General features: G+C 61.9%; 1 protein-coding gene across 4 annotated transcripts in view; it reads left to right on the plus strand.

The window, feature by feature from the left end:
* The first annotated feature begins 200 nt into the window (after window positions 1–200).
* Window positions 201–19715, plus strand: part of Adamtsl2 (ADAMTS-like 2) — a 29821-nt gene continuing 10306 nt past the window's right edge. The window contains exons 1-11 of one of the 4 annotated variants that reach the window (XM_013506730.1): window positions 201–650; window positions 2002–2092; window positions 2607–2749; window positions 3321–3414; window positions 4447–4549; window positions 5203–5348; window positions 5465–5588; window positions 8153–8233; window positions 10220–10395; window positions 15030–15390; window positions 16045–16417. In XM_013506730.1, coding sequence (XP_013362184.1) covers window positions 2003–2092; window positions 2607–2749; window positions 3321–3414; window positions 4447–4549; window positions 5203–5348; window positions 5465–5588; window positions 8153–8233; window positions 10220–10395; window positions 15030–15390; window positions 16045–16417 — 1691 coding nt within the window. In that variant the 5' untranslated portion in view covers window positions 201–650; window position 2002. Of the gene's footprint in view, window positions 651–1258; window positions 1337–2001; window positions 2093–2606; window positions 2750–3320; window positions 3415–4446; window positions 4550–5202; window positions 5349–5464; window positions 5589–8152; window positions 8234–10219; window positions 10396–15029; window positions 15391–16044; window positions 16418–19715 lie in introns of those variants that run through there. The other 3 variants (XM_013506732.1, XM_013506731.1, XM_013506733.1) reach the window with 3 other exon arrangements.

The raw sequence follows: 19715 nt of genomic DNA on the forward strand, positions 1-19715 counted from the left end.
TCTTTTCCTCACCTGCTTAGACCTCTGTGCGTGGGGACGGCCCCGAGGAGGCTGGCTGCTGGCCTGAGGGCCGTGACCTGTCTCTGCTCTGTGGGTGGGGACACCCCCTGCTTCCAGCCCTTCTCGCAGGGGTGGAAGGGGTGGGCCCTCTGGAGGGCCAGGCGGCCTGGGGACTCCGCGTGGCCACCGCTGGCCTCCCCGGTGACCTCAGCTTAGCTGCTCCATCTGGACACCCGCATGTGGTCCCCACGCGGGACCTGGGCCACCGGCCTCCTGCTCGCTGCTCCTGGGCCTCGTAGCAGCAGCCAGCAGGCAGCTGGGCCGCCTGGCGGGGCTCCAGAGGCGCAGAGCGGGTTAAAGTGTGCGCCAGTCCGGCCGGCGGCGGGCGGGGCAGCGGCCTGGTGGGAAGTGTGAGTTCCTCCCCGTCTGCCTGACAGCTATAAAGGCGGCTGCGGCCACAGAGCCGCCACTGGGCTGCGCCCCTCCCCTCCCGGGATCCCCTCCCTCAGATGCTCTTTGAAGTGGGAGAGGGGCGGCTGCCGAGGAGGAGAGAGGCAGAGCTGCACGTCCCTGGCCTCTGCTCGCTCCCGCTGGCTGCGCACCTGGCACTCACCCTGCTCTGGGAGGACAACCTGCTGAGGCCGGGCCAGGTAGGCCGTGAGTCCCTGTCCCTGAAATGTCGCAGCCTCCGGGGGCTTGGGTTCTGCTCCTCCAGCTGCCCAGGGTGGGGCTGAGCAGCCCCTCGAGGCCCCCGGGGTGCCTGTCTGCCCAGAGGAGGACGGACCTGTGACCTGACCTGCAGAGCTGGCCCCTCCACTGCAGCCTCTGCCCCGGAGCTGCCGGCCGCCCTGCAAACCCCTCCCGCAGCCGCTGCCGGTTTGGGACCCCGGGAGGGACGGATCCCGCGCAAGCCGGCCTGGCCCAAGGCCAGCGGCGTCTGGGAGCCTTAATGAAAACCAAGTGTGCGCTCGGCGCGCTTGCTCTCGGCACCTGTCTTCAGCCGAGGGCGGGGCCGGGCGCCAGGGAGCACATGGGCCCGCGCAGGCCCTGCTGCCAGGAGGTTAGAGTGCAGAAGGAGCTCGGGGGCGCACGGGCTGGTGGGGCAGGGATCCCCAAAGGCAGGATGTGCGAACACCTGTCCTGCCTGGCCTGAGGAAGGGGGTCCGGAGGCGAGGTGCTGGGAGGCAGGGCCGGCCTCAGGGCTGCAGGGAGGGCGACCTCCACATTTGCCCCAAATAGACCCGGGTGTGGGACAGGCCTCTGCTGTCTGGGAGCCGGTCAGCTTCCGCCATCTGGGCCGGGTCCATTCAGAAACCCCTTCTCTAACTCCCTGCGGGTGAGGTTCCCCTCTCCCTCCCTTCTGGGGCAGGGTGGGCAGTGAGGTGGGGCAGGGTCACGTGCCTGGGAGCTGATTGGATCCATCTATTTGACCCTGGTGTGACCCTGACAGTGCTGGCTTGTTGGGAGGGGTCAGCCAGATGGCTCAGGGCTGCTGTCACCAGCTGCCCCCTTCCCCCAGTTCCATCTTCCTGGTGTGGGGTGCAGACTCCTGGGCTGGGGTCTCATAGAGGGTGCTCCCCTGAGGTTCTTGGGGCCCACCGGGTGGGAGGGCTGAGCAAAGCTCAGCAGGGCAGAGCAGGGCCGACCTGGTCCTTGCTGCCCTTGTTCCTTTCCATCCCGACTCCCCCCAGCCTGGGCCTCCAGCCACTCGGCTGTCCCTGGTGTCTCCAGGGAGCTTGGGGCTTGGAGGCAGAGCACGCAGCTCTCCTGTGTGCCCTCAGATCAAGGGTGGTCCAGACTTGGCATACACACCACCTGTCTATGCCCAGGCCTGGACTGGCCTCTCTAAATGCTCCTCAAGTGCCTTCTTGCTGACCCAAAAGATGAGCAGCCACAACCAGCCAATCCCAGATAACTTTGCCTCTTGGGGCCCCGGGTGAGCCTTGGGGACCTCCCCACACTTGGCTGTGGCCTGGAAGTGACAGCGGCCTTGATTCTTAGGATGGATGGAGGATGGCAGTGTTCACGATGGGCCTGGTCCTTGCTGGCCATGGCGGTGGTAGCTGGGGGTGCAGCATCCACAGAGCTCTCGGTGAGTGGGGTGTCATTGTCCAGGGCCCTGATTCAGCCACTCATGCAGGTGTAGTCACCCCAAAACAGGCTGACTTTGGAGCACTGTGAGGTAGGTGTGGGGCACATGCCCAGAAGCCCAGAGACCCCCTGGTTCCCAGGAACCTGTCCACAGGGCCGGTCAGACTGGTCCTGAACTGGGGCTCTGACCATTCCGAGTTCCTGGCCGTGAGTGGGACAGTGGCTGGGGGTGGCTCGGTGCTTCCCTACCCAGTAAAGGTGGGCTGTGTTCCCCCAGATCCACATGGGGCCCAGGCTGTGTGGGCAAGTGGGCCAGAGAGCTGAGGCCTCAGAGCTTGCCAAGGTCCCCGACATTCAGGCCTGAAGATCAGGGGACCCTGGGCCTGGTGCTGGGAGACTGAGCCTAGACTGCGGAGGGACCCCTGTGTCCTCCTGCCCAGCCACCAGCGAGGCCCTTGGGCACATCCTACTGGGTACTTGAGCCCTCCTCTGACTGTCTGTGGCTCTCTCACCAGGACAACAGCCCTACATCCAACAGCCTGGAGGGCGGCGCCGATGCCACGGCCTACTGGTGGGGGGAGTGGACCAAGTGGACAGCGTGCTCCCGCAGCTGCGGGGGTGGGGTGATGTCCCAGGAGCGACACTGCCTGCAGCAGAGGTGGGGGGCACCGTGTGGCTGAGGGCTGGCGTGGGACGGGGTGGGGTGGGCACCCAGGCTCGGGTCCTGGTGGCTCTTGTGCTGGAAGCTCCTGACAGTCCCTGCAGTGCCCCAGGTCCCAGGAGGCCTCCCTGTGGGGAAGCAGCATCAGTCCCCAGGGCTCTGTCCTTGAGGGGCAAGACCCCAGCCTTCTCTTCTGAAGCCGTGAGCCAGGTAGACACGCTCAGGAGTGTGGCAGACACAGCTGGAACTCCGGTGTCGCATGGACCTGGGTTTTGGTCTTGCTGCTACGGCTTCCTGGGCATACGGCTTCCTGGGCAGGCCACTCAACTGTCTGCCATCCGAGTCCTCATCTGCAGCGTGGGGAGAGTGGGGGACCCCAGCTATGGCTCAACACCCGTGAGGCCTCGTGTGTTAGCAAGCACCGCAGGCCACCTGTGCCCACAAGCAGGGGCTCTGGGCTCTCAGACTCGGTGCTATGTCCTTCCTGGGCCTGGGGGAGGGTGGCTTTGGAAGCTGGTGGCTGCAGAGCCAGCCCGAGGCCACTCCTGAGGCTGTGAACCTTGCTCAGCACCCATCTTCATGCCAGGAGGAAGTCTGTCCCGGGTGCCGGCAATAGGACCTGCACTGGGATATCCAAGCGCTACCAGCTCTGCAGCCTGAAGGTGAGGTCAGGGCCTGGGACACCGCTTTCCCTCCTGACGTGGGTCCGCTCAAGACCCTGGGCCCCGAAGTGCAGCCGGTACTCTTCAAGCGGAGCCGGGGCAGGCTCCTTCCGCGAGGAGCAGTGTGTCTCCTTCAATTCCCGTGTGTACGACGGGCGGACCTACCAGTGGAAGCCCCTATACCCTGGTACCGAGGCGCGTGGTGCCCGCAGGTGCCCTCGCACACTGGGCCGGCCCCTCTGTCCCTGTGTGTAGGACGATCCCCCGGGCCACTTCCTGGGACCTTCCCAGCTCCTCCCCGGTGTGTCCACTGCTGCGCCCTGGGCCCCAGCTCTCCAAGGCTTTGTCACCCTGGTGTCAGCAGGGCTGGGAAGGAGGCGCTGAGGCTGGCCCAGCCCCGGGGTGGCTCTCAGTGGGGCCAGAGTTAGTCTGAACCCCAACGCCTGTCCCCAGAACATGGGGGTATGGGGGAAAGGAATCAGTCAGCACAGGCCGAAGCCATTGCTGCCAGTGCAGGGGCGGGGGCTGGAAGGGCACAAGGGGCCATGGCCTCTGCGCTAAGGTCCCCTGGTCAGCTGTCCTCGTGGGACAGTGCTGCTGGGCTCAGTGGATCCTCCTGAGCTCCCAGGGCAGACAGAGCCCGCCTGAAGCCGCTGGACCGCTCAGGCGCAACCTTCTCTGTCCCTGGCTCTTTCTTGAGCCAGGCCCTCTGTGAAGCCATCAACAATGCCACCCCTGCACAGGAGCTCTGAGCCGGACACATGCACACATGGGCAGGGTCTGCCAAGAGCAGAGGGCGAGGGGCACCAGTGGTGCAGCACCCGGGCATCCCGGTACCTCTGCCTCCCAGCTGGGGGGAGGCTGGGGCAGGGGACAGGAAGGGTGGCAGACAGAACATGAGGGGCCGGCACCTGCCTTGTTGGAGAGGTAGGCACCCCGGGGAATGGTGGGGCAGAGCACGGGAGGCCACCCTGGGCTCCGAGGGTGTCCCGCTGCGGCCACTTCCCGCTGGAGCCCCTCCTCGTCTTCCAGGAGTGCCCACCGGATGGGAGAAGCTTCCGCGAGGAGCAGTGTGTCTCCTTCAATTCCCGTGTGTACGACGGGCGGACCTACCAGTGGAAGCCCCTATACCCTGGTACCTGTAGCCCTGGGGACCTGCCCTGCAGAGGTGTGGGGTGGGGTGGCCCTCACAGCCCCCAGGGCCAATCCTGACAGGTGTGCAAGCAGAAAATAGGCTAGGAGCAGGGAACTCATCACAGGCCGCTGCGGCCAGCTCTAGAGCCAGGAGTGGGCCCCACATCTCCTGAGCAGGATCCTGGGATCCTCTCCCCGTCTGCAGGCCTGTGACATCACCCCTGGGCAGGTCTTGGGGCTGAGCTTCCTGCAGGCCTGGCCTCCAAGGTCAGGACTCTCCCGCTTCTGGCCAGGGGCTTGGACAGGAACCAGCCCAGACAACCCGAGACTGGCCGTGGTCCCGCGGGGCTGGGGGGCGGTGATGGCTGTTCTCTGCTGTCTCTGTCTCCTGGGGAGAGGAAGCAAAGTTGTCCAAACAGCAGTGGAGATGGGTTGGCCTCTGCCGCTTCCTGGGGCTGTAGTGCCCTGGGGTTCCGGGGCAGGGAGTTGGCTCAGTGGGTCCCAGTTGTTGCCCTGAGCCCGTGAGACCTGCCACTGAGACCCTGAGGTCCCTTCTTCACCCTTGGCCTCAGTTTCCCACATGGGGAGGGAGGTTCCTATCTGACGGGGGCGGGAAGCGCCCACTGTGCACACTGACCCCCCGCCCGTCCCCAGACGACTACGTGCACATCTCCAGCAAGCCCTGCGACCTGCACTGCACCACGGTGGACGGCCAGCGGCAGCTCATGGTGTCCGCCCGCGACGGCACATCCTGCAAGCTCACCGACCTGCGAGGGGTTTGCGTGTCTGGAAAATGTGAGGTTGTTAAACGTTGCAGCGGAAGTCCAGCTGGTTTCACGGCGCTGGCCGTGCTGGCCGCCCGGGCAGGGGTGGCCACGCCCCGTGCCCCCCAGCAGCGTCTCCCTGCTTCTTGCAGCCCATCGGCTGTGACGGGGTGCTGTTCTCCACCCACACGCTGGACAAGTGCGGTGTCTGCCAGGGCGACGGGAGCAGCTGCACCCACGTGACCGGAAACTACCGCAAGGGCAACGTGCCCCTGGGTAAGGCCGCCCCCGCTCCCACTTCCTGGGGAGCTGGACAGGTCCCTGTAGCGCCCCTCTGACCAGAAGCATCAGTGGCTCTTCGCTAAACATCCACTGCATACCAGAGGCCGATGGCAAGGATCACGTTTGACTTTGAAGCAGCTACAGGGAGGTGTGACTGGCATGCTTAAAACAGGGGAAGCTGAGGCATGAGTCCTGGTTTTGGAGCCACTGGGAGATGTGGCTGCGGACACACAGGATGCTGGGCCTGAGTCGGAGTCTCCTCCTCTGGGGCCTGGCCCCTTCCACAGTCTCTGTTCCCACCATTACTCTCCCTCTGTCTCTCTCTCTCTTTTTGTTTTTTGCTCTTTTTGAGACAGGATCTCCCTGTGCAGTTCAGACCGGCCTTGAGCTCACTTTATAGCCCAGGCTGGTCTCGAACTCGCAACGATCCTCCTGCCTCAGCTTCCTGAGTGCTGGGATTACAGGCATGAGCCACCACACCTGGCTACCGTGCCTTCTCAAAGTTGCACTTTGGCCTTGTGTTTGTGTCCAGCTGCAGGCCGGCCCTCTTGCAGGGTCTGGTGCGTGACAGGCCATTGCAGTTTTGGAAGGATTCAGTTGGAATGCTCTGTTCAAGTGGATGTATTTCTGAGTCTCCGCAGAAGCGGGCCATCACAACCTCCAGACTGGGGAGGTGCAGCTTGAAACCCACTAAGCAGATGGGGAAACTGAGGCCAGGCAATCCCGGACTAAAGCCAATCCTGTTGGGGCTTCCGGCGTGTCCAGGAGTTGGAGGAGGTCCTGCCCTACATGGGGATGGTGTGGAGCTAGTGACGGACCAGGAGGCTGGGGTGGACATGGGACCGTGGCAGGGCATGCTGGGCTGAGGGACAGGGAGGGAGTCGGGTAGAAGGAGCAGCCGGGCCCCACGAGAGCTGCGGGGCTGAGCATCTCACCGGGCAGCCTCGGGCCCAAAGCAGGTAGAGCAGAACCGGAGTTGCGGCCCCCACTCCTGCCACACATCTGCTCCCACAGCGTTCTGCTGGCCTGGGGCACAGAGCTGGGGACCAGCCGTGGGCAACAGATCTCTCACCCAGCTTCTGGAAGGTGCCAGGCTCTGTGGGCGGTGGCAAGGCCCTGCTCAGGGCCATGTCCTGGCCGAGCTCCCCATGAGGAGACAGGGGCAGGCACGGAACCCACCCCGGCTTATCCTGCCAGTGCCTCTGTGCCGGGCACTGTGCCAGGGCTGGCAGAATCGTGACAAGGCAGGTAGAAAGACTGCTGCTCAAAGCCACAGGACAGTCAGAGAGGAGCAGAGTCACCTAAGGCCCCCCAGCCACAGGGTAGGGCTGAGGCTAGGCCCGCAAGCCCTGTGTGGGGTCTGTGTCCGGGCCACAGAGCCACACATATGTTCCCGACGCACAGGTACTTGTGCCACTGCAAGCGCCAGGGGACCTGCAGCGTCCCAGGAGCTCTGAGTGTTAAATGCCCGGAATCTCGTGGGCTCCTTGGTAATTCCAACATTGAAGCATGTGAACCTGAACTTAAATAAATTGCATTTAACAGAAAGTGATCACTTCCTGGTCCTCCTCCTGGTTGGCTGTCGTGGTTTGTGGTGGGAATGCCATATACAGTAGGTTATCACGGCGCTGTGCAGGGATAGCACCGTGATAATTTGCAACTGGCCACAGCGTCAGAGTTCATGCCAGAGAAATAGCTGATGGTGTCAATCCTAGCCTCTCACACTTGGCCCCTCCAGACTCCATTGGGAACCATTTATCAGAGCTGCAGGTGCAAGGGTCAGGCAAGGACCCTGGCAACCGTTGGATGAGAGTGCAGTCCAGGAGGAGGGCAGGTGAAGACAGCTTGCCCATGTGCAGAAGAACCCAGGAGAGAGGCCTTGCATTTCCTGCTGGTTCCTCTGTCCTAGCTGAGCTAGGCTGTCCCCTCAGCTGCCCCCTACCCCTGCAGGTGGTACGCCTCCGCCCCCAGCTCCTCTGTCCCTGTTTTGCTCAGAGGATCCCGTCCATGGCTGCCTCTCTCTTGGCATCCTGGGGCAGGCTCCAGCCAGCCAAGCTCTAGCTGCCAGTCTCCTGGGCTTTGCTATCGGCTCCAGTTGTGAGGAGATGGACGTAGAAGTAACGAGGTGAACGTGAAGAGTAGATGGCATTGTGCTTGTGTACAGAGGAGGAAACTGAGGCCCGGGGACCCAACAGTTGTCCAGGGCCCTTCGGTGATAGCAGAGGGCAGGACTGCGGTCAGTGATGCTAATGTTTGAGGTTCCCGTGTGCCACAGTGCCCATCGGGAAGGGCTGGGGTGGGCATCAATGAGGACAGGGCGTTCCCATGGCCTTGGTGGGAATGGGTTGGGTGCCCAAGGAGGGCTCAGTGTTGGGACAGCACAGCCATTTGGCGGGGTGGGAGCCCCATGCACCCTTAGACAGCTGCCTCCCGCGTAGCCCAGGATGGCATCTGCCACCGAAGTGTGACTCTGCACTCTCCACTCCCCTGCCAGCCATGCCACCCCACAAGGGCTCTGCTGGGCCAGGACCCACTCTCGGTTGTCTGTGTGCCTGCAGGTTACTCCCTGGTGACTCACATCCCGGCCGGTGCCCGGGACATCCAGATCGTGGAGAGGAAGAAGTCGGCTGACATGCTAGGTGCGTAGCTGGCGCTGGGTCAGCGTTGCCAGGTGGAAGGGGCACCCGGCTGGGCCCCCTCTTTGGAAGGGGGCTGATCCAGGTGGTGGGGTGGTGGGAAGCGCCTTGGCCCTGTGTGAGAGATCCTTGGACAGGCTGGACAGTGAGCGCCCCATTGCTAGAGGGCCTGGTCTAGGCAGAAGCCGGGATGCTGAAGATGGGCCCCTTGCAGGGGCATGAGGAGCATGTCCAGGAGGTGAGCAGTCAGGTGGAGCAGAGAGGAGGCGAGTGGCGTCCAAAGTCACGAGCTGGAGAAGCTGAGGGCGGTTCAGGCCCGGGTGGCCCTGCGTGGGAGGCTCTGCCCCTGCAGTCTCGGCGGGAAGCTGGGCTTGGGAGGGGAGCCCACCTTGCAGATTACGGATTTATTTGCACCGTGAGGAGGCAGCGACACCCTGTCTGGGGAGCATTTTAGGGTGGGTCGTCTGTGAGGCTGGAGGGCTGACCTGGCCCCAGGAAGTGTGGCCCCTATGCCTAGTGGGCAGGTGCTGCCCCCTGAGAGCTTCTCAGCACTTGCCCAGCCCCGCTTGGGCCAGGCCGAGAACCCGCACGTTACGGGAGAGCGACTATGTGAGGCCAGCTGCCACGAAACTCTTGCTAGCACGGGTTCAGGAGGGGACCAGCCTTGCTGCAGCCTCTGGGGTCCGCATGGTCCGGCCCTGGATCTGTGTGCCCCCGGGCCCAGGTGCTCCCACCCCAGGGATGGCCTGGGCTGGGCCTGAGGAGCTGGGCTTCTTGCCAGGCCAGTGGCTCTGCGGCTTGCTCTCTGGGGAGTGGCGAGGCCAGGAAATGCTGCGTTCTCTAGGCTGGCTACAGAGCTCTCTCCTTGAGACAGACACGTGGAAATGCCAAAGGCTGCCTTGGAGCGCGGGGAAAGCCGCGAGCGGGAAGGTCCTCACTGTCAGGAAACAGGGCCTGGATGCGGCCCCGCTAGGCCCTGGCTCGTACCTGACACTGGCCCGAGACAAGCAGGCCCCTGCAGCTCGAGGCCTTTGCGTTATTCTCTGACGTTGCTGTGTGCAGGGTATTTTCCAGGCAGACGCGTCCTGCATGTTGCGTCTGTCTGATAATAAATTAATTGCCCCGGCTCCTCTGTATTGCATCAGGGACTTTGGAAGCTGAACCGTCCTTCAGCGGCCAGTTCCTGGAACTGGCTTTAAGGACACCCTTTGGAAGACAGAGTGTCCCTGAGTGCCGAGTCTGCCTCCCCCGGCCCCTCCCAGCCCTGAGGCCCCAAGCACCTCTGCCCCGGGAGAACTGGCTCTGGGCAGCTGTTCCAGACTCCAGGCACAGGGAACAGGCTGGTGGGGGCCACACACACATTCCTGTGGCTCCAGACAGGGCCTGGGAGTGTCCCCCCAACAGCCATCTCTGGGAGAGGGGTACCCAGGACCCCACCTGCCTAATTTAACCCTGCCAGCCCTCAGCCCCTGGGAGGACAGAGTGACAGCACGGTTGTGACAGCAGAGGTCATTGCTCTCATCGGGAGGGTGGAGCTGCTCAGCTGGGGGATCCCAGGAGTGGCCTGGTGGATAGCACCCCACACCAGCCAGACCAGGGCTGCAGTGTCACTTGCTGTGGGCCTTTGATGAGGCACGGAAGTTCTTCCTGGGCCTGTGCATGTCTGCCGGCAGATGCATGCCTTCCACAGGCTGCTGCCCTTCTTGTCCACACTGGCCACCGGCCCGCGGCACCAGCTTGTGCCCCACAGCCCCTTAGCTCAGAGCAGCTAAGCAGGTCCACATGGGAGTGTCGGGGTTGCTGTGGGCTGACAGGAAGGGGTTTGTCTCTTTGGCTCTCGCTGGCCTGGGCAGAGGCTATGTTTCCGTCCCTACAGCTGTGAGGGCCTGTCTTGGAAGGCCAGGGCAGGCTCCCCAAGAGAGAGAGGTGTCAACTCCTCTGCCCCTCAGGCCCCTCCTCCTGGACTGACCTGCAGCGTTGCCTTCCCAGCTTTGGCAGATGAAGCCGGCTTCTACTTCTTCAACGGCAACTACAAGGTGGACAGCCCCAAGAACTTCAACATCGCCGGTACCGTGGTGAAGTACCGGCGGCCCATGGACGTCTACGAGACAGGCATCGAGTACATTGTGGCGCAGGGGCCCACCAACCAGGGCCTGAATGTCATGGTGCGTGCGTGCGTGTGAGGATAGGGGCGCTGTGGGCCCTGCTCCCCAGGACATAGCCAGGGGCAGGACTTGCGGGCTGAGACCTTGGCAGCCTTGCCACGTGTGCCCAGGGGTTGCCACACCTGCGTGCTCCGGGCACCCCTCCTTCAGTCACTCAGTGACTATGCCCCTGTCATCTTGATTCAGGCCCTTGTCTGGTGTCCACTTGGATCTTAGTTCATCCTCTGTCTCCCACAAGCTCATTAATTCATTCTCGTTTTTTCTTGCTCACCCGTCCACCCCACACTCACCCATTCATTTACATTCCTTCCTTGTTCACTCATTCATTCTTTGGTTTGTTCATTTGGTCGTTCAGTCACTCGTTTGTTCAGCCATTCATTCATTTGTTCATTCATTTGTTTTTCATTTTGTTGTTCATTTAGTCACTTGTTCATTCAGTCACTTGTTCATTCATTTGCCCATTCTTTGCATAGTCATTCATTCATTTATTTGTTCACGCATACAGTCATTCATTTGTTCATTAATTTACTCATTTGTTCATGGAGTCATTCATTTGCTCATTCATCATTTGTTCATCCATCATTTGTTCATTCATTCATTCGTTCATTCAGTCATTCATTGTTCATTCATTCATTCATTTGTTCATTCATTCATCATTTGTTCGTTCATTCATTCATTTGTTCATCCACTGGCTCATTTGTTTGTTCTCAGTCCACAGTTGGCGCTGATGCCCCCAGTCCCGGCTTGCCTGGTTGATACTGTGGGGACCAAGGTAGAGCCTGCGGCCCCTGGCCTGCCTCCCCAGGGTGCTCAGGGTCCCAGACAGGCTCTGGGCTGGGGAGGGGCAGCAGGAGAATCTGGGCCCATCCTGCCCAGCTTGCCTGGGTGTTGCCATGACTGGCGAAGAGAACCCACACTGCCGCAGTCTGGGGCCTGGCCCTGAGCACACATGCAGGACTTGCCCAGGAATTGGCTGCCCCCAGACAGGTGGTTCTGGAGCTGGCTCCTGTAGGAGTTGAGGCGTCTCTGTCTGAGTGCATTTGAGTTTTGCTGCAGTTGCCACAGAGGCAGCTGGCCCCTGGTGGGAGGAGCCCACAGGCCAGACTCTGGAGTGAAAGTGCAGTGCTGGAGGGCTTGGGGACGGGGTCTCCGGAGCAGCCCCGGGAGAGAGAGAGGGGCTCGGCAGAGGGAGGTGTAGGCCTTAGCCTTCCTGCTGTCCACACTAACTCAGTCTGGGCGTGGGGTTGGGGTGCAGCTGATCCAGGGAGGGGTTCACCTGGCACAGAGCGCCCCACCCCCTCGGGAAATGCCCAGGGTGTGGGGCTCAGCTGTGGGCTGCCGCTAGTCCCCTTCAAGCAGTCCGCTGAAGAATGGGCTGGGGCCACGTCCATGGGCTCCTCCTTTGGTACAGAGAGGCCGGGTCCATGCAGGACAGTGCCTAGTAGGGCTTGTCTGATTCAGCCAGCTGAGGTCCCAACCCTGGAAGGGGCTGGAGCAGTCTTCGTGAGCAGGGGCCTCGCCAGCGGGCCCTTGTGCCGGGCCATCAGCAGGTGATCGAAGCCGGGGGCAGGCCTGTGTTAGCAGGCCAAGCCCTTCTCCCTGTCCCGTGGCTGTTTGGTGGCTCTCAGCCTCAGTCTTCCGTTTGTTCCCTCTGGGCTCCTGACCCACAGCCCTGCCCCTTGCCTGGCCCTGGGAGCCAGCGTCTTATTTGGGCCAAGATGCCACCTGTATAGAGGATGATGGTGCTGGGGGCATTTCCTTCCTTCCTTGCCTCGGGGGGCATCACCAGGTAGAGTCCCCTTTGGCTTGCGCCCTCCTACCAAGCTGACCCATCGTGGAGTTTGGTTCGGCCATTGTCTCCACCCTCACCTGGTCACTGGGGTCCCCCTGAGCATTCCCAGCCATGATCTGGGTGTGCTGGTGCAAGAGTGGTGACAGTCGTGTCACCTGCTGGTGCAGCTTTCTCGGGCCTCTGGCCTGCTCATCCTTCCTGTGGTGGACTGCCTGGCGTCGTGGTCAAACACAGTCAGAGGGTGCCCTGGCAAACTGAACCCTGAGATCGTCACCAATAGGGTGGGGGACACTGAGTCTTTATAGAGTTGAGTCTCTGGCCATCTGGAGCACGTAAAGTCTTCCAGTGCCTCTCCTGATCTGATAGACACAATGTCATCGATGCAGAGGACCAGGCACAGTGTCCTGTGGAGGGGGACAGTCTCCCGTATAATTTGTTATGACCAAGAGCAGGATGCTCAGGTAGCCCTGGGTCACTGCTGTGCATGTGTGCTCTGTCCACCCTGCGTGTTGGATACACTCTTGTTTTTGGTACTGGAAACTGAACTCAGGACCTTGTACGGGCCAGGCAGGCACCGTGCCACTGAGCTCTACCCCCAGCCCCCACCCTGTGTGAATGGGTACTACTCTGGGCCTCCTCAGCTGGGGACAGAAAAGAGTCTACTGCCAGCTTAGTGGCCACAAATGCCCAGCCCACGACCATGTGAGTGGGCTCCAGAAAGGGGACCGACCTGGCCCAGAGCCTCAGGGACTGGGACCTGGTCGGGCCATGCAGTACACAACCACGCTTAGGGGCAGATCCACTGGGGTTGAGACCCTCACCCTGACCCTCCAGGACACGATATGTGGTACTAATGTCTGCCATCTCCCCAGGACACGCTGTCATCTTGGATTTGCTCTTACATGGAGCCAGGGCAGAGGCATCACACACCCTGTCACAGTGACAGCTCCAGGGCTGGCTCGAGGGTTCTGCCAACACCAGTTGTGCCTCTGGAGACAGGGAACCTGTGGGCTAGGGACACACTGCGAGAGCACCGGGCTACAGTCATGGTGCCTGGGGCCTTGGTTACCAGTGAGGACTTGGACCCTGGTTCTGGGGCGTCCACACATTTCTCCAGGGAACAGTTAACCAGTTTAACCGCTGCCACCCTCTGGAGAGGAGCTGGGGACTCAGCACTGTTACCCATGGCTCCTGCCCAAGATGCTGGGTCTGTGGCTCCTGGGTCTGAGACCCGGCTCAGGACACATGGAAGTACAGTAGCCTTGCCTGGGACGCCTGTCCCGGCCTCCTGATCCTCCATCTTGAGCTCTTCCATTCACATTGGTTGAGCAGCACCTTTTCCGGTTCATCCATCCATCCCATCGGGTGCTTTGCCCATTATCCTGTTGTCCACATCCCAAGTCTTCCGTGGACAGGTGGCCATGCCTGCTACTGCTTACTGAGACACGTGCGTCTGCCTTGCTTTACTATCTCAGGTGCCTGTCACCTCCTGGGCTGCTGGAGGCTCTGGTCTGTAGTTGCCTCTCCTGCCACCAGCCTGGTGTGTGAGGACGGATGCTCAGCGCTGTCCCGAGTGAAGCTGGCATCATCTCACCATGGCATTTCTTTTCTTGCTGGCGAGTGGAATGTCCTCTGGGCTTCCCCCGGAGCAGAGTCCCCTGGCGGTTTGTCCGGCCTGTAGACCATCCTCCCTTCCCCTGCCACGGAAGGCACAGGGCTTGTCCCTCTCTTAATGTCCACTACATGGCTCCGGGCTCCCCAGAGCCGGGTCTCGGTCAGCCTAGATGTCCCCAGCTGCCCCTGTGGCTGCCCGCGGGTCGAGGGCGCACTCTTCCTTCTTGGGTCTTTCCGGGTGAGGGAAGGATGGGACTCGAGCCGAGCTGCTGTTCTGGAGGTCAGGAGTCTTAGGAGGTGAGCTCAGCCCATGGGCTCACGGCGGGGTGGAGGAGGTCTCTGCGCCAGCTTTTTAGGGAGACCCGGGCCTCTCCAGGTCCAGAAGGTCCAGGGCGTCAGATTTCACACATTCTGAGCCTCCTGACTCAGGTCCCTGTGTCTGCGTCCCAGGTTCCCATGTTCCGGTCTGCCCTTTGCCTTGGGCCTCCTCTGCCCCTTCTGCCCTCAAGCTGTAGCACTGAACTGTCTTGGGCCCCTACTCTGGCCCCACGCTGCAGTTCCCCTCTCCCCATCTCCAGCACCGCAGGTTCTAGGATTCCTTGTACCTTCTTGGCCCACCCTGCCCCCAGCCAAAACCAAAGCCGTGAGATGTCACCTTGTGCATCCCCCACAGTGTCCCACCTATCTGGTTCACTACTGCCTTCCAGGGCCTCTGAGCTCTGCCCACTGCCCTGCAGACCCTTGTGCTCCCCCGCAGGGGTGCTGGTCGATCCTGTTCCAGAATCTGTTTCAGATCCAGCTTCCAGGACCACTCCTGCTTCAGGGTGGAGACTGGGCAGGGGTAGAGGGACCCTGGGCAGAGAGGTAGGGCTGCCCTATGGTGCCTACACAGGCTGGGCTCCTCCATGGGGAGCTCTGCAGCCAAGCTATGCCCCCCTCAAGGTTCTCCGGAGTGGAGGCAGGTTCTCATCTCTGTGGGGAGGGGGTGGAGCCCCGATACCCTCGCATAGGATTTCTGGTGCACCATGATGGTAGCATGCAGGGTGGATTTCACGTGGCTTCCATCCTAGGATGCTCTCTGTGGCTCTTTAGCGCCTGTACTCTCTGGTCCTCCTCTGGGGTGTCTGTATGCTGGGCCCTGTGGCCTTGAGGGGGGCAGTGCCCTTGGGTCCTCAGGGTACACGCAGGGCTGGAGGGAGGCGGGGGTCTCACAACTGCTCCTCCCCAGGTGTGGAACCAGAATGGCAAGAGCCCCTCCATCACCTTCGAGTACACCCTGCTGCAGACCCCGCCTGAGCACGGCCGCCCGCCGGTCTACTACAGCTTCTCAGAGCCTGCCTCAGCCTCCGTCTCCGCCAGCGCAGAGAGCCAGGAGCTGGCCAGCGCTGGGCTCCTGGGCTTCCTGCAGCGCAATGCCTCGCTCTACGGCCCGGCCTCCTCTGAGCAGCTGGGCCTGGACAACCGGTTTTTCAGCCCCCGGGGCCCTGAGGTGGACCTGGGCCCTCGTCCGGGCCAGGAGACCAACGAGGTGTGCGAGCCTGCCGGCGGCGGGGCCTGCCAGGGGCCCTCCAGGGGCAAAGGCTTCCGAGGTAACAGGAGCCCCCTTGGGTGGTGGGCAGGGCCGGGGCTCAGGGGACAGAGGCCTGGGGGAGGGGACCTCAGCCCCTTCCCAGGCCAAGAGGAGATCAAGCGAGGCGACAGTCACTTGCACACTCTGGGCAGGCCCAGTGCAAGCTCTACGAGGTACACAGTGGTCCTTCGGTGTCCGCAGGAGACCTGGCCGAAGGGCCTGTCTGACACGCAAATTCCCAGAGGCCCAGGTGCCTGCTGTGTCTTTGGTACAGACTTGCTCATGTCCTCTGTCCTTGGCTAAATTGGATCTTTTTTATTTTTGCCTTCAGAACTGGGGATGGAACCCAGGGCCTTCACACTGAGCTCCATCCCCAGCCCTTTTGTATTTTTTATTTTGAGACAGGGTCCAGCTAAGCCAATGAGCTGCCCAAGCTGGGTTCCAATTTGTGATCCTCCTACTTCAGCCTCCCAGAGTGCTGGGATGACAGGCCTGTGCCACCTCGCCTGGCTGGCTCCAAATCATGTCTTGCTGAGCAGAAAGGACCTTCCTGGAGCATCCCACTTTCCTCGTCCTGGGGAGGGACTTGTCATTCTGGGCTCTTAAAGGTAGCAGGTGGCCAGCATTTCCGCACAGCAGGCCACTTGAGGTCCAACCGCTTGTCTCTCCGCAGACCGCAACGCCACTGGGACAGTGCTCACAGGGGACAAGGATGACCCAGAGGTGGACGCCCGGCTCTCCTCCCAGGAGTTCCTCTCCGCTAATGCTATCTCTGACCAGCTCCTGGGCGCAAGCTCTGACTCCAAAGAGTTCAGCCTGAATGAGACAGGGAACAGCATCTTCGCACAGGGTGCCCCCAGGAGTCCCGAGGCTGAAAGCCTCTACGTGGACTACGAGGAGGGCGAGGGGGCCGCTGCTTACCTGGTCAACGGGTCCTACCTGGAGCTGAGCAGCGACAGGGTCACCAATACCTCCTCTGAGGCCCCGTTCCCCAACGCCAGTGCCAGCCTCCCTGCATCGGCCGGGAACAGGACCCACAAGGCCAGGTAGGGGTGCTTCTCCACGGGGGCCCAGGCAAGGTCACCCCACAGGGACATGGACAGGAGGACCCCTGGGTGATGGGACAGGGTCACTCTCCTGGCACCCTGTAGGTCTAAGCCTAGGGTCAGAGCCTGGGCCGGAGGCCAGGTGTCCCTGCTATGATCTCCCGGGTGTCCCCGACTTGGATCCCTGTTGCTGAAGCCAAGTATGGAGCTGACAACCCTGAGCTGGTCTCAGGAACAGGGACAGGGAACCTGAGTGGTCACAGCCACCATGGTGTCCTGCTCCTGAGGCTCTGAGGGACAGCCACCCCAGAGTCCCTGGGACCGCAGCACGGGACTGCGGGGCAAGAGGGGCACAAACACCCCACGTCCCAGGCTGAGAACACTGGAAGTCCCGACTCAGGGTGCCCTGGAGCAGCGGTTGGGACCAGGCTAGAGCTACAGCTGGAACAGGCTGTGAGAACCACTGGGGTTCTCACCACTGGACAGTGAGGGCTGGGGACATCTGGCGGTCAGGTCTGGAGATACATGGGTAGTCAGGGCTGGGGGTATCTGGATGGTCAAGGCTGGGGACAGCTGGACAGTTGTGACTAGCCCTGGAGGGGCCTGAGGTGCTGCGCCTTCCCGGTTGGTGTGGGCTGGGTGCAGAGCGGCCTTGGAGCTGCTATCCAGTGTGGAGGACAGGCCCTGGTGACTGGGCCTCTGGGATGAGGGTGGCCACCCCTCCAGGCCACTGCCCTTCTTCAGAAAGCCCTGGGGGCGGTGCAGCTGGTGTGAACATGGCCTAGGCAGGATTGGCATGCATGGGCTGCTGGCTTTTGTTTTGTGTCCTAGAAGCCTGGCCACTCGAGTCCCTGGACTTCAGACTGGGCAAGAGCTGAACTCTGGCAGGGCTGGAGATACTGAGGCTGGGGTCCTTGGGATTGGCTTTGGGGGGAGACTTGGGGGCTGCCTTTGAGGTGATGGGTTTGGGCCACCTTCTCCCTTATCCCCAGGGGCCTAGGGTGACAAGGTGGCCTGCCTGTGAGCCAGAGAGACCAGGGCATAGGGCCAGCGGGCACCTCAGGGCACTGCAAATGGCTCATGTGGCCTCCTCTATGCAGGTGGGGAGGCCTCTGGGTCTGCTCCGCTTCCCATAAGAGGCACGGTACTGGCTGCTCCCTTGACCTTGTACCCTCAAGGTTTCTGGGGGCGGGGCCTCAGCCTGCTTTGGGGGACCCATTGGGGTGCCAGGTCTGAGTATGAGAGGCATGTGCAAGGGCATACAAGAAAAGCTTGACATGTAGAAGCTGCAGTAAAGCCACGCCTCCTGGGTGGGGAGCGGCTCCCAGCGCCTACAGCCCAGGTGGACACGGGATCGACTGGCAGCAGGGCACTTCTTAGTCTGGCTTACAGTGCAGCGGAGAAACAGCACACCCGGCCCTCCTCTGGGCCTCAGTTTCCTTGGCACCCTCCTGACCCTGTGGAGGCGCCATATTGGGTCCCGTGCCTGTCACTGAAGCCGCTGTCAGCACTCAGAAAGAGAGGCTCAACTCGGTGAGCTGCGGCTGCTCGCCCTGGCCAGCCAGGCGCCATCAAAAGGTGCTGCCAGAGGGGACCAGAAATGGTCTGGGGAGATAAAGGGCTGAGGAGGCCGCCGGGAAACTACCAGGCCAAAATAGCCATGTCTCGGGTTTGTCCAAACACAGGAAGTGGTGTCTGCATGGGGAGCGGGCGAAATCAAAGGGGCGGCCCAGAAAGGAAGGGCTATTTTCATCTTCTCAAAAACGCTTCAGACAATCAAGGGGGAGGCGTCAGCAGATGTGACTTTGGGACCAGGCATCTGAGACGCACACACGCACACGTGCGCGCGAACACACACACACACACACACACACACACACACACACACACACGCCTCCCTGAAGCTGTGGGGGCGAGAGGAAGACAGACCTCTCTGGTTCGTTTATAAACAAACACAGTCATTTCAGAGCTTCTGCTGCTGGGGGTAGAGGAGCCTGTGTTCCACCAGGCAGCCGGGCAAGGACCCAGAGGCTGTGACCAGCAGTGGCGAGTCGGTCACAGCACAGCAGGCCGCAGCAGCCCCCCACCACGGAGGTGGGCGGCCGGTGATTTCCAGGGGGTTCTTCTTGATGTTCCTTCCAAGACCGGAAGCAGACAGCGCCGCAGTGTTATCCAAATACGCCCAGGGCTTTGCCCCGCGCCTCACACGCGTGTCCACACCCCACGTGCCGCAGAGGGGTGTGTGGGCAGAAATACCCCGGGGCTCCAAATCCTAGGGGTTATTTTGAGCCCAGCAGCTCTCCCTGGAGTGGAGGGTGAGTCACGCCGCCCGCTGGCTGGGAAGTGGGAAGTGGATGGAGAGGGTGGTTCTTCGCCGTGGTGGGGGCGCGGCTTCTCATCTCTCTTTCCTGGGGAGAACCTAAACTGTTGAAAGCAGGGTGGGGCCCTGCGCACGGCCGTTTTCTGAATGGAGTGTGAGGGCTGTTCTCTGCCTTCTTTCCCCCTAAGTGGATCTGCCCGCCCAGATTGGGGCGCGGCAGGAACGGGTCCCCCACAGAAGCTCGCCGGCTCCCCACAGAGCCCTGCTTCTGGGACCTCTGGAGGGTGGCCCCTCTCCCATGTTTACAGCTGCCCTTCCTTGTAAAGAGGAGGGGGGGGAAGAGCTTCCCCCGCCCTGAACTGAGGGCCGGACCGGGCCGGCTCCCCGCTCCTCCCGGCACTCGTCTCGGCGATGGCACCAGCGAGCCACACTGGTGGGCTGGTTCCCCGCACTCCTGCTGGGAGCTCATTTCCTGGGCTGTCAGAGCGTGACTCGCTATCAGGGCAACTTGCATCCCACGCGCTCTACCCAGGCTTGGGTCCCCCTGGGAAGCATAAGCCCCAATCCGAGCAAAACCCAGCGCCGTTCCACCCAGGTGACTCACAAACAGTTTCAGTTCACCCAAGCCAACGACCCCATCACAGAGTCGCGGATGGCAGAGGCGAGGCCCCAGAATAGTCTGAGCCCTGCGGTCCCCATATTTGGCTGAGAAGGGGCCCAAGAACCATCCTCTTTAGCCAGCTGGGCCTAGGAGTGGTGGTCAGTAGGACTAGCTCCCCATTCCTTCCCTGGCTCCAGACTGTAGGACTCCCTGGGGTCCAGCACTGGCCACTGTGTCTCGGGCAGATGCCCCAGGCTGCTCCCTCTGTCCCCTGTAGGATCCAAAGAGAGGCTGTGTGGGGGACGGGGAGGCCTGGGCTCACCGCCTGGTTCAAAGGAGCCAGAGGCCTAACAATAGTTGGCCTTGGCTGTCCCGGG

Source organism: Chinchilla lanigera, unplaced genomic scaffold (genome assembly GCF_000276665.1).
Source record: "Chinchilla lanigera isolate Chin_1 unplaced genomic scaffold, ChiLan1.0 scaffold00112, whole genome shotgun sequence".
NCBI classification, from domain to species: domain Eukaryota; kingdom Metazoa; phylum Chordata; class Mammalia; order Rodentia; family Chinchillidae; genus Chinchilla; species Chinchilla lanigera.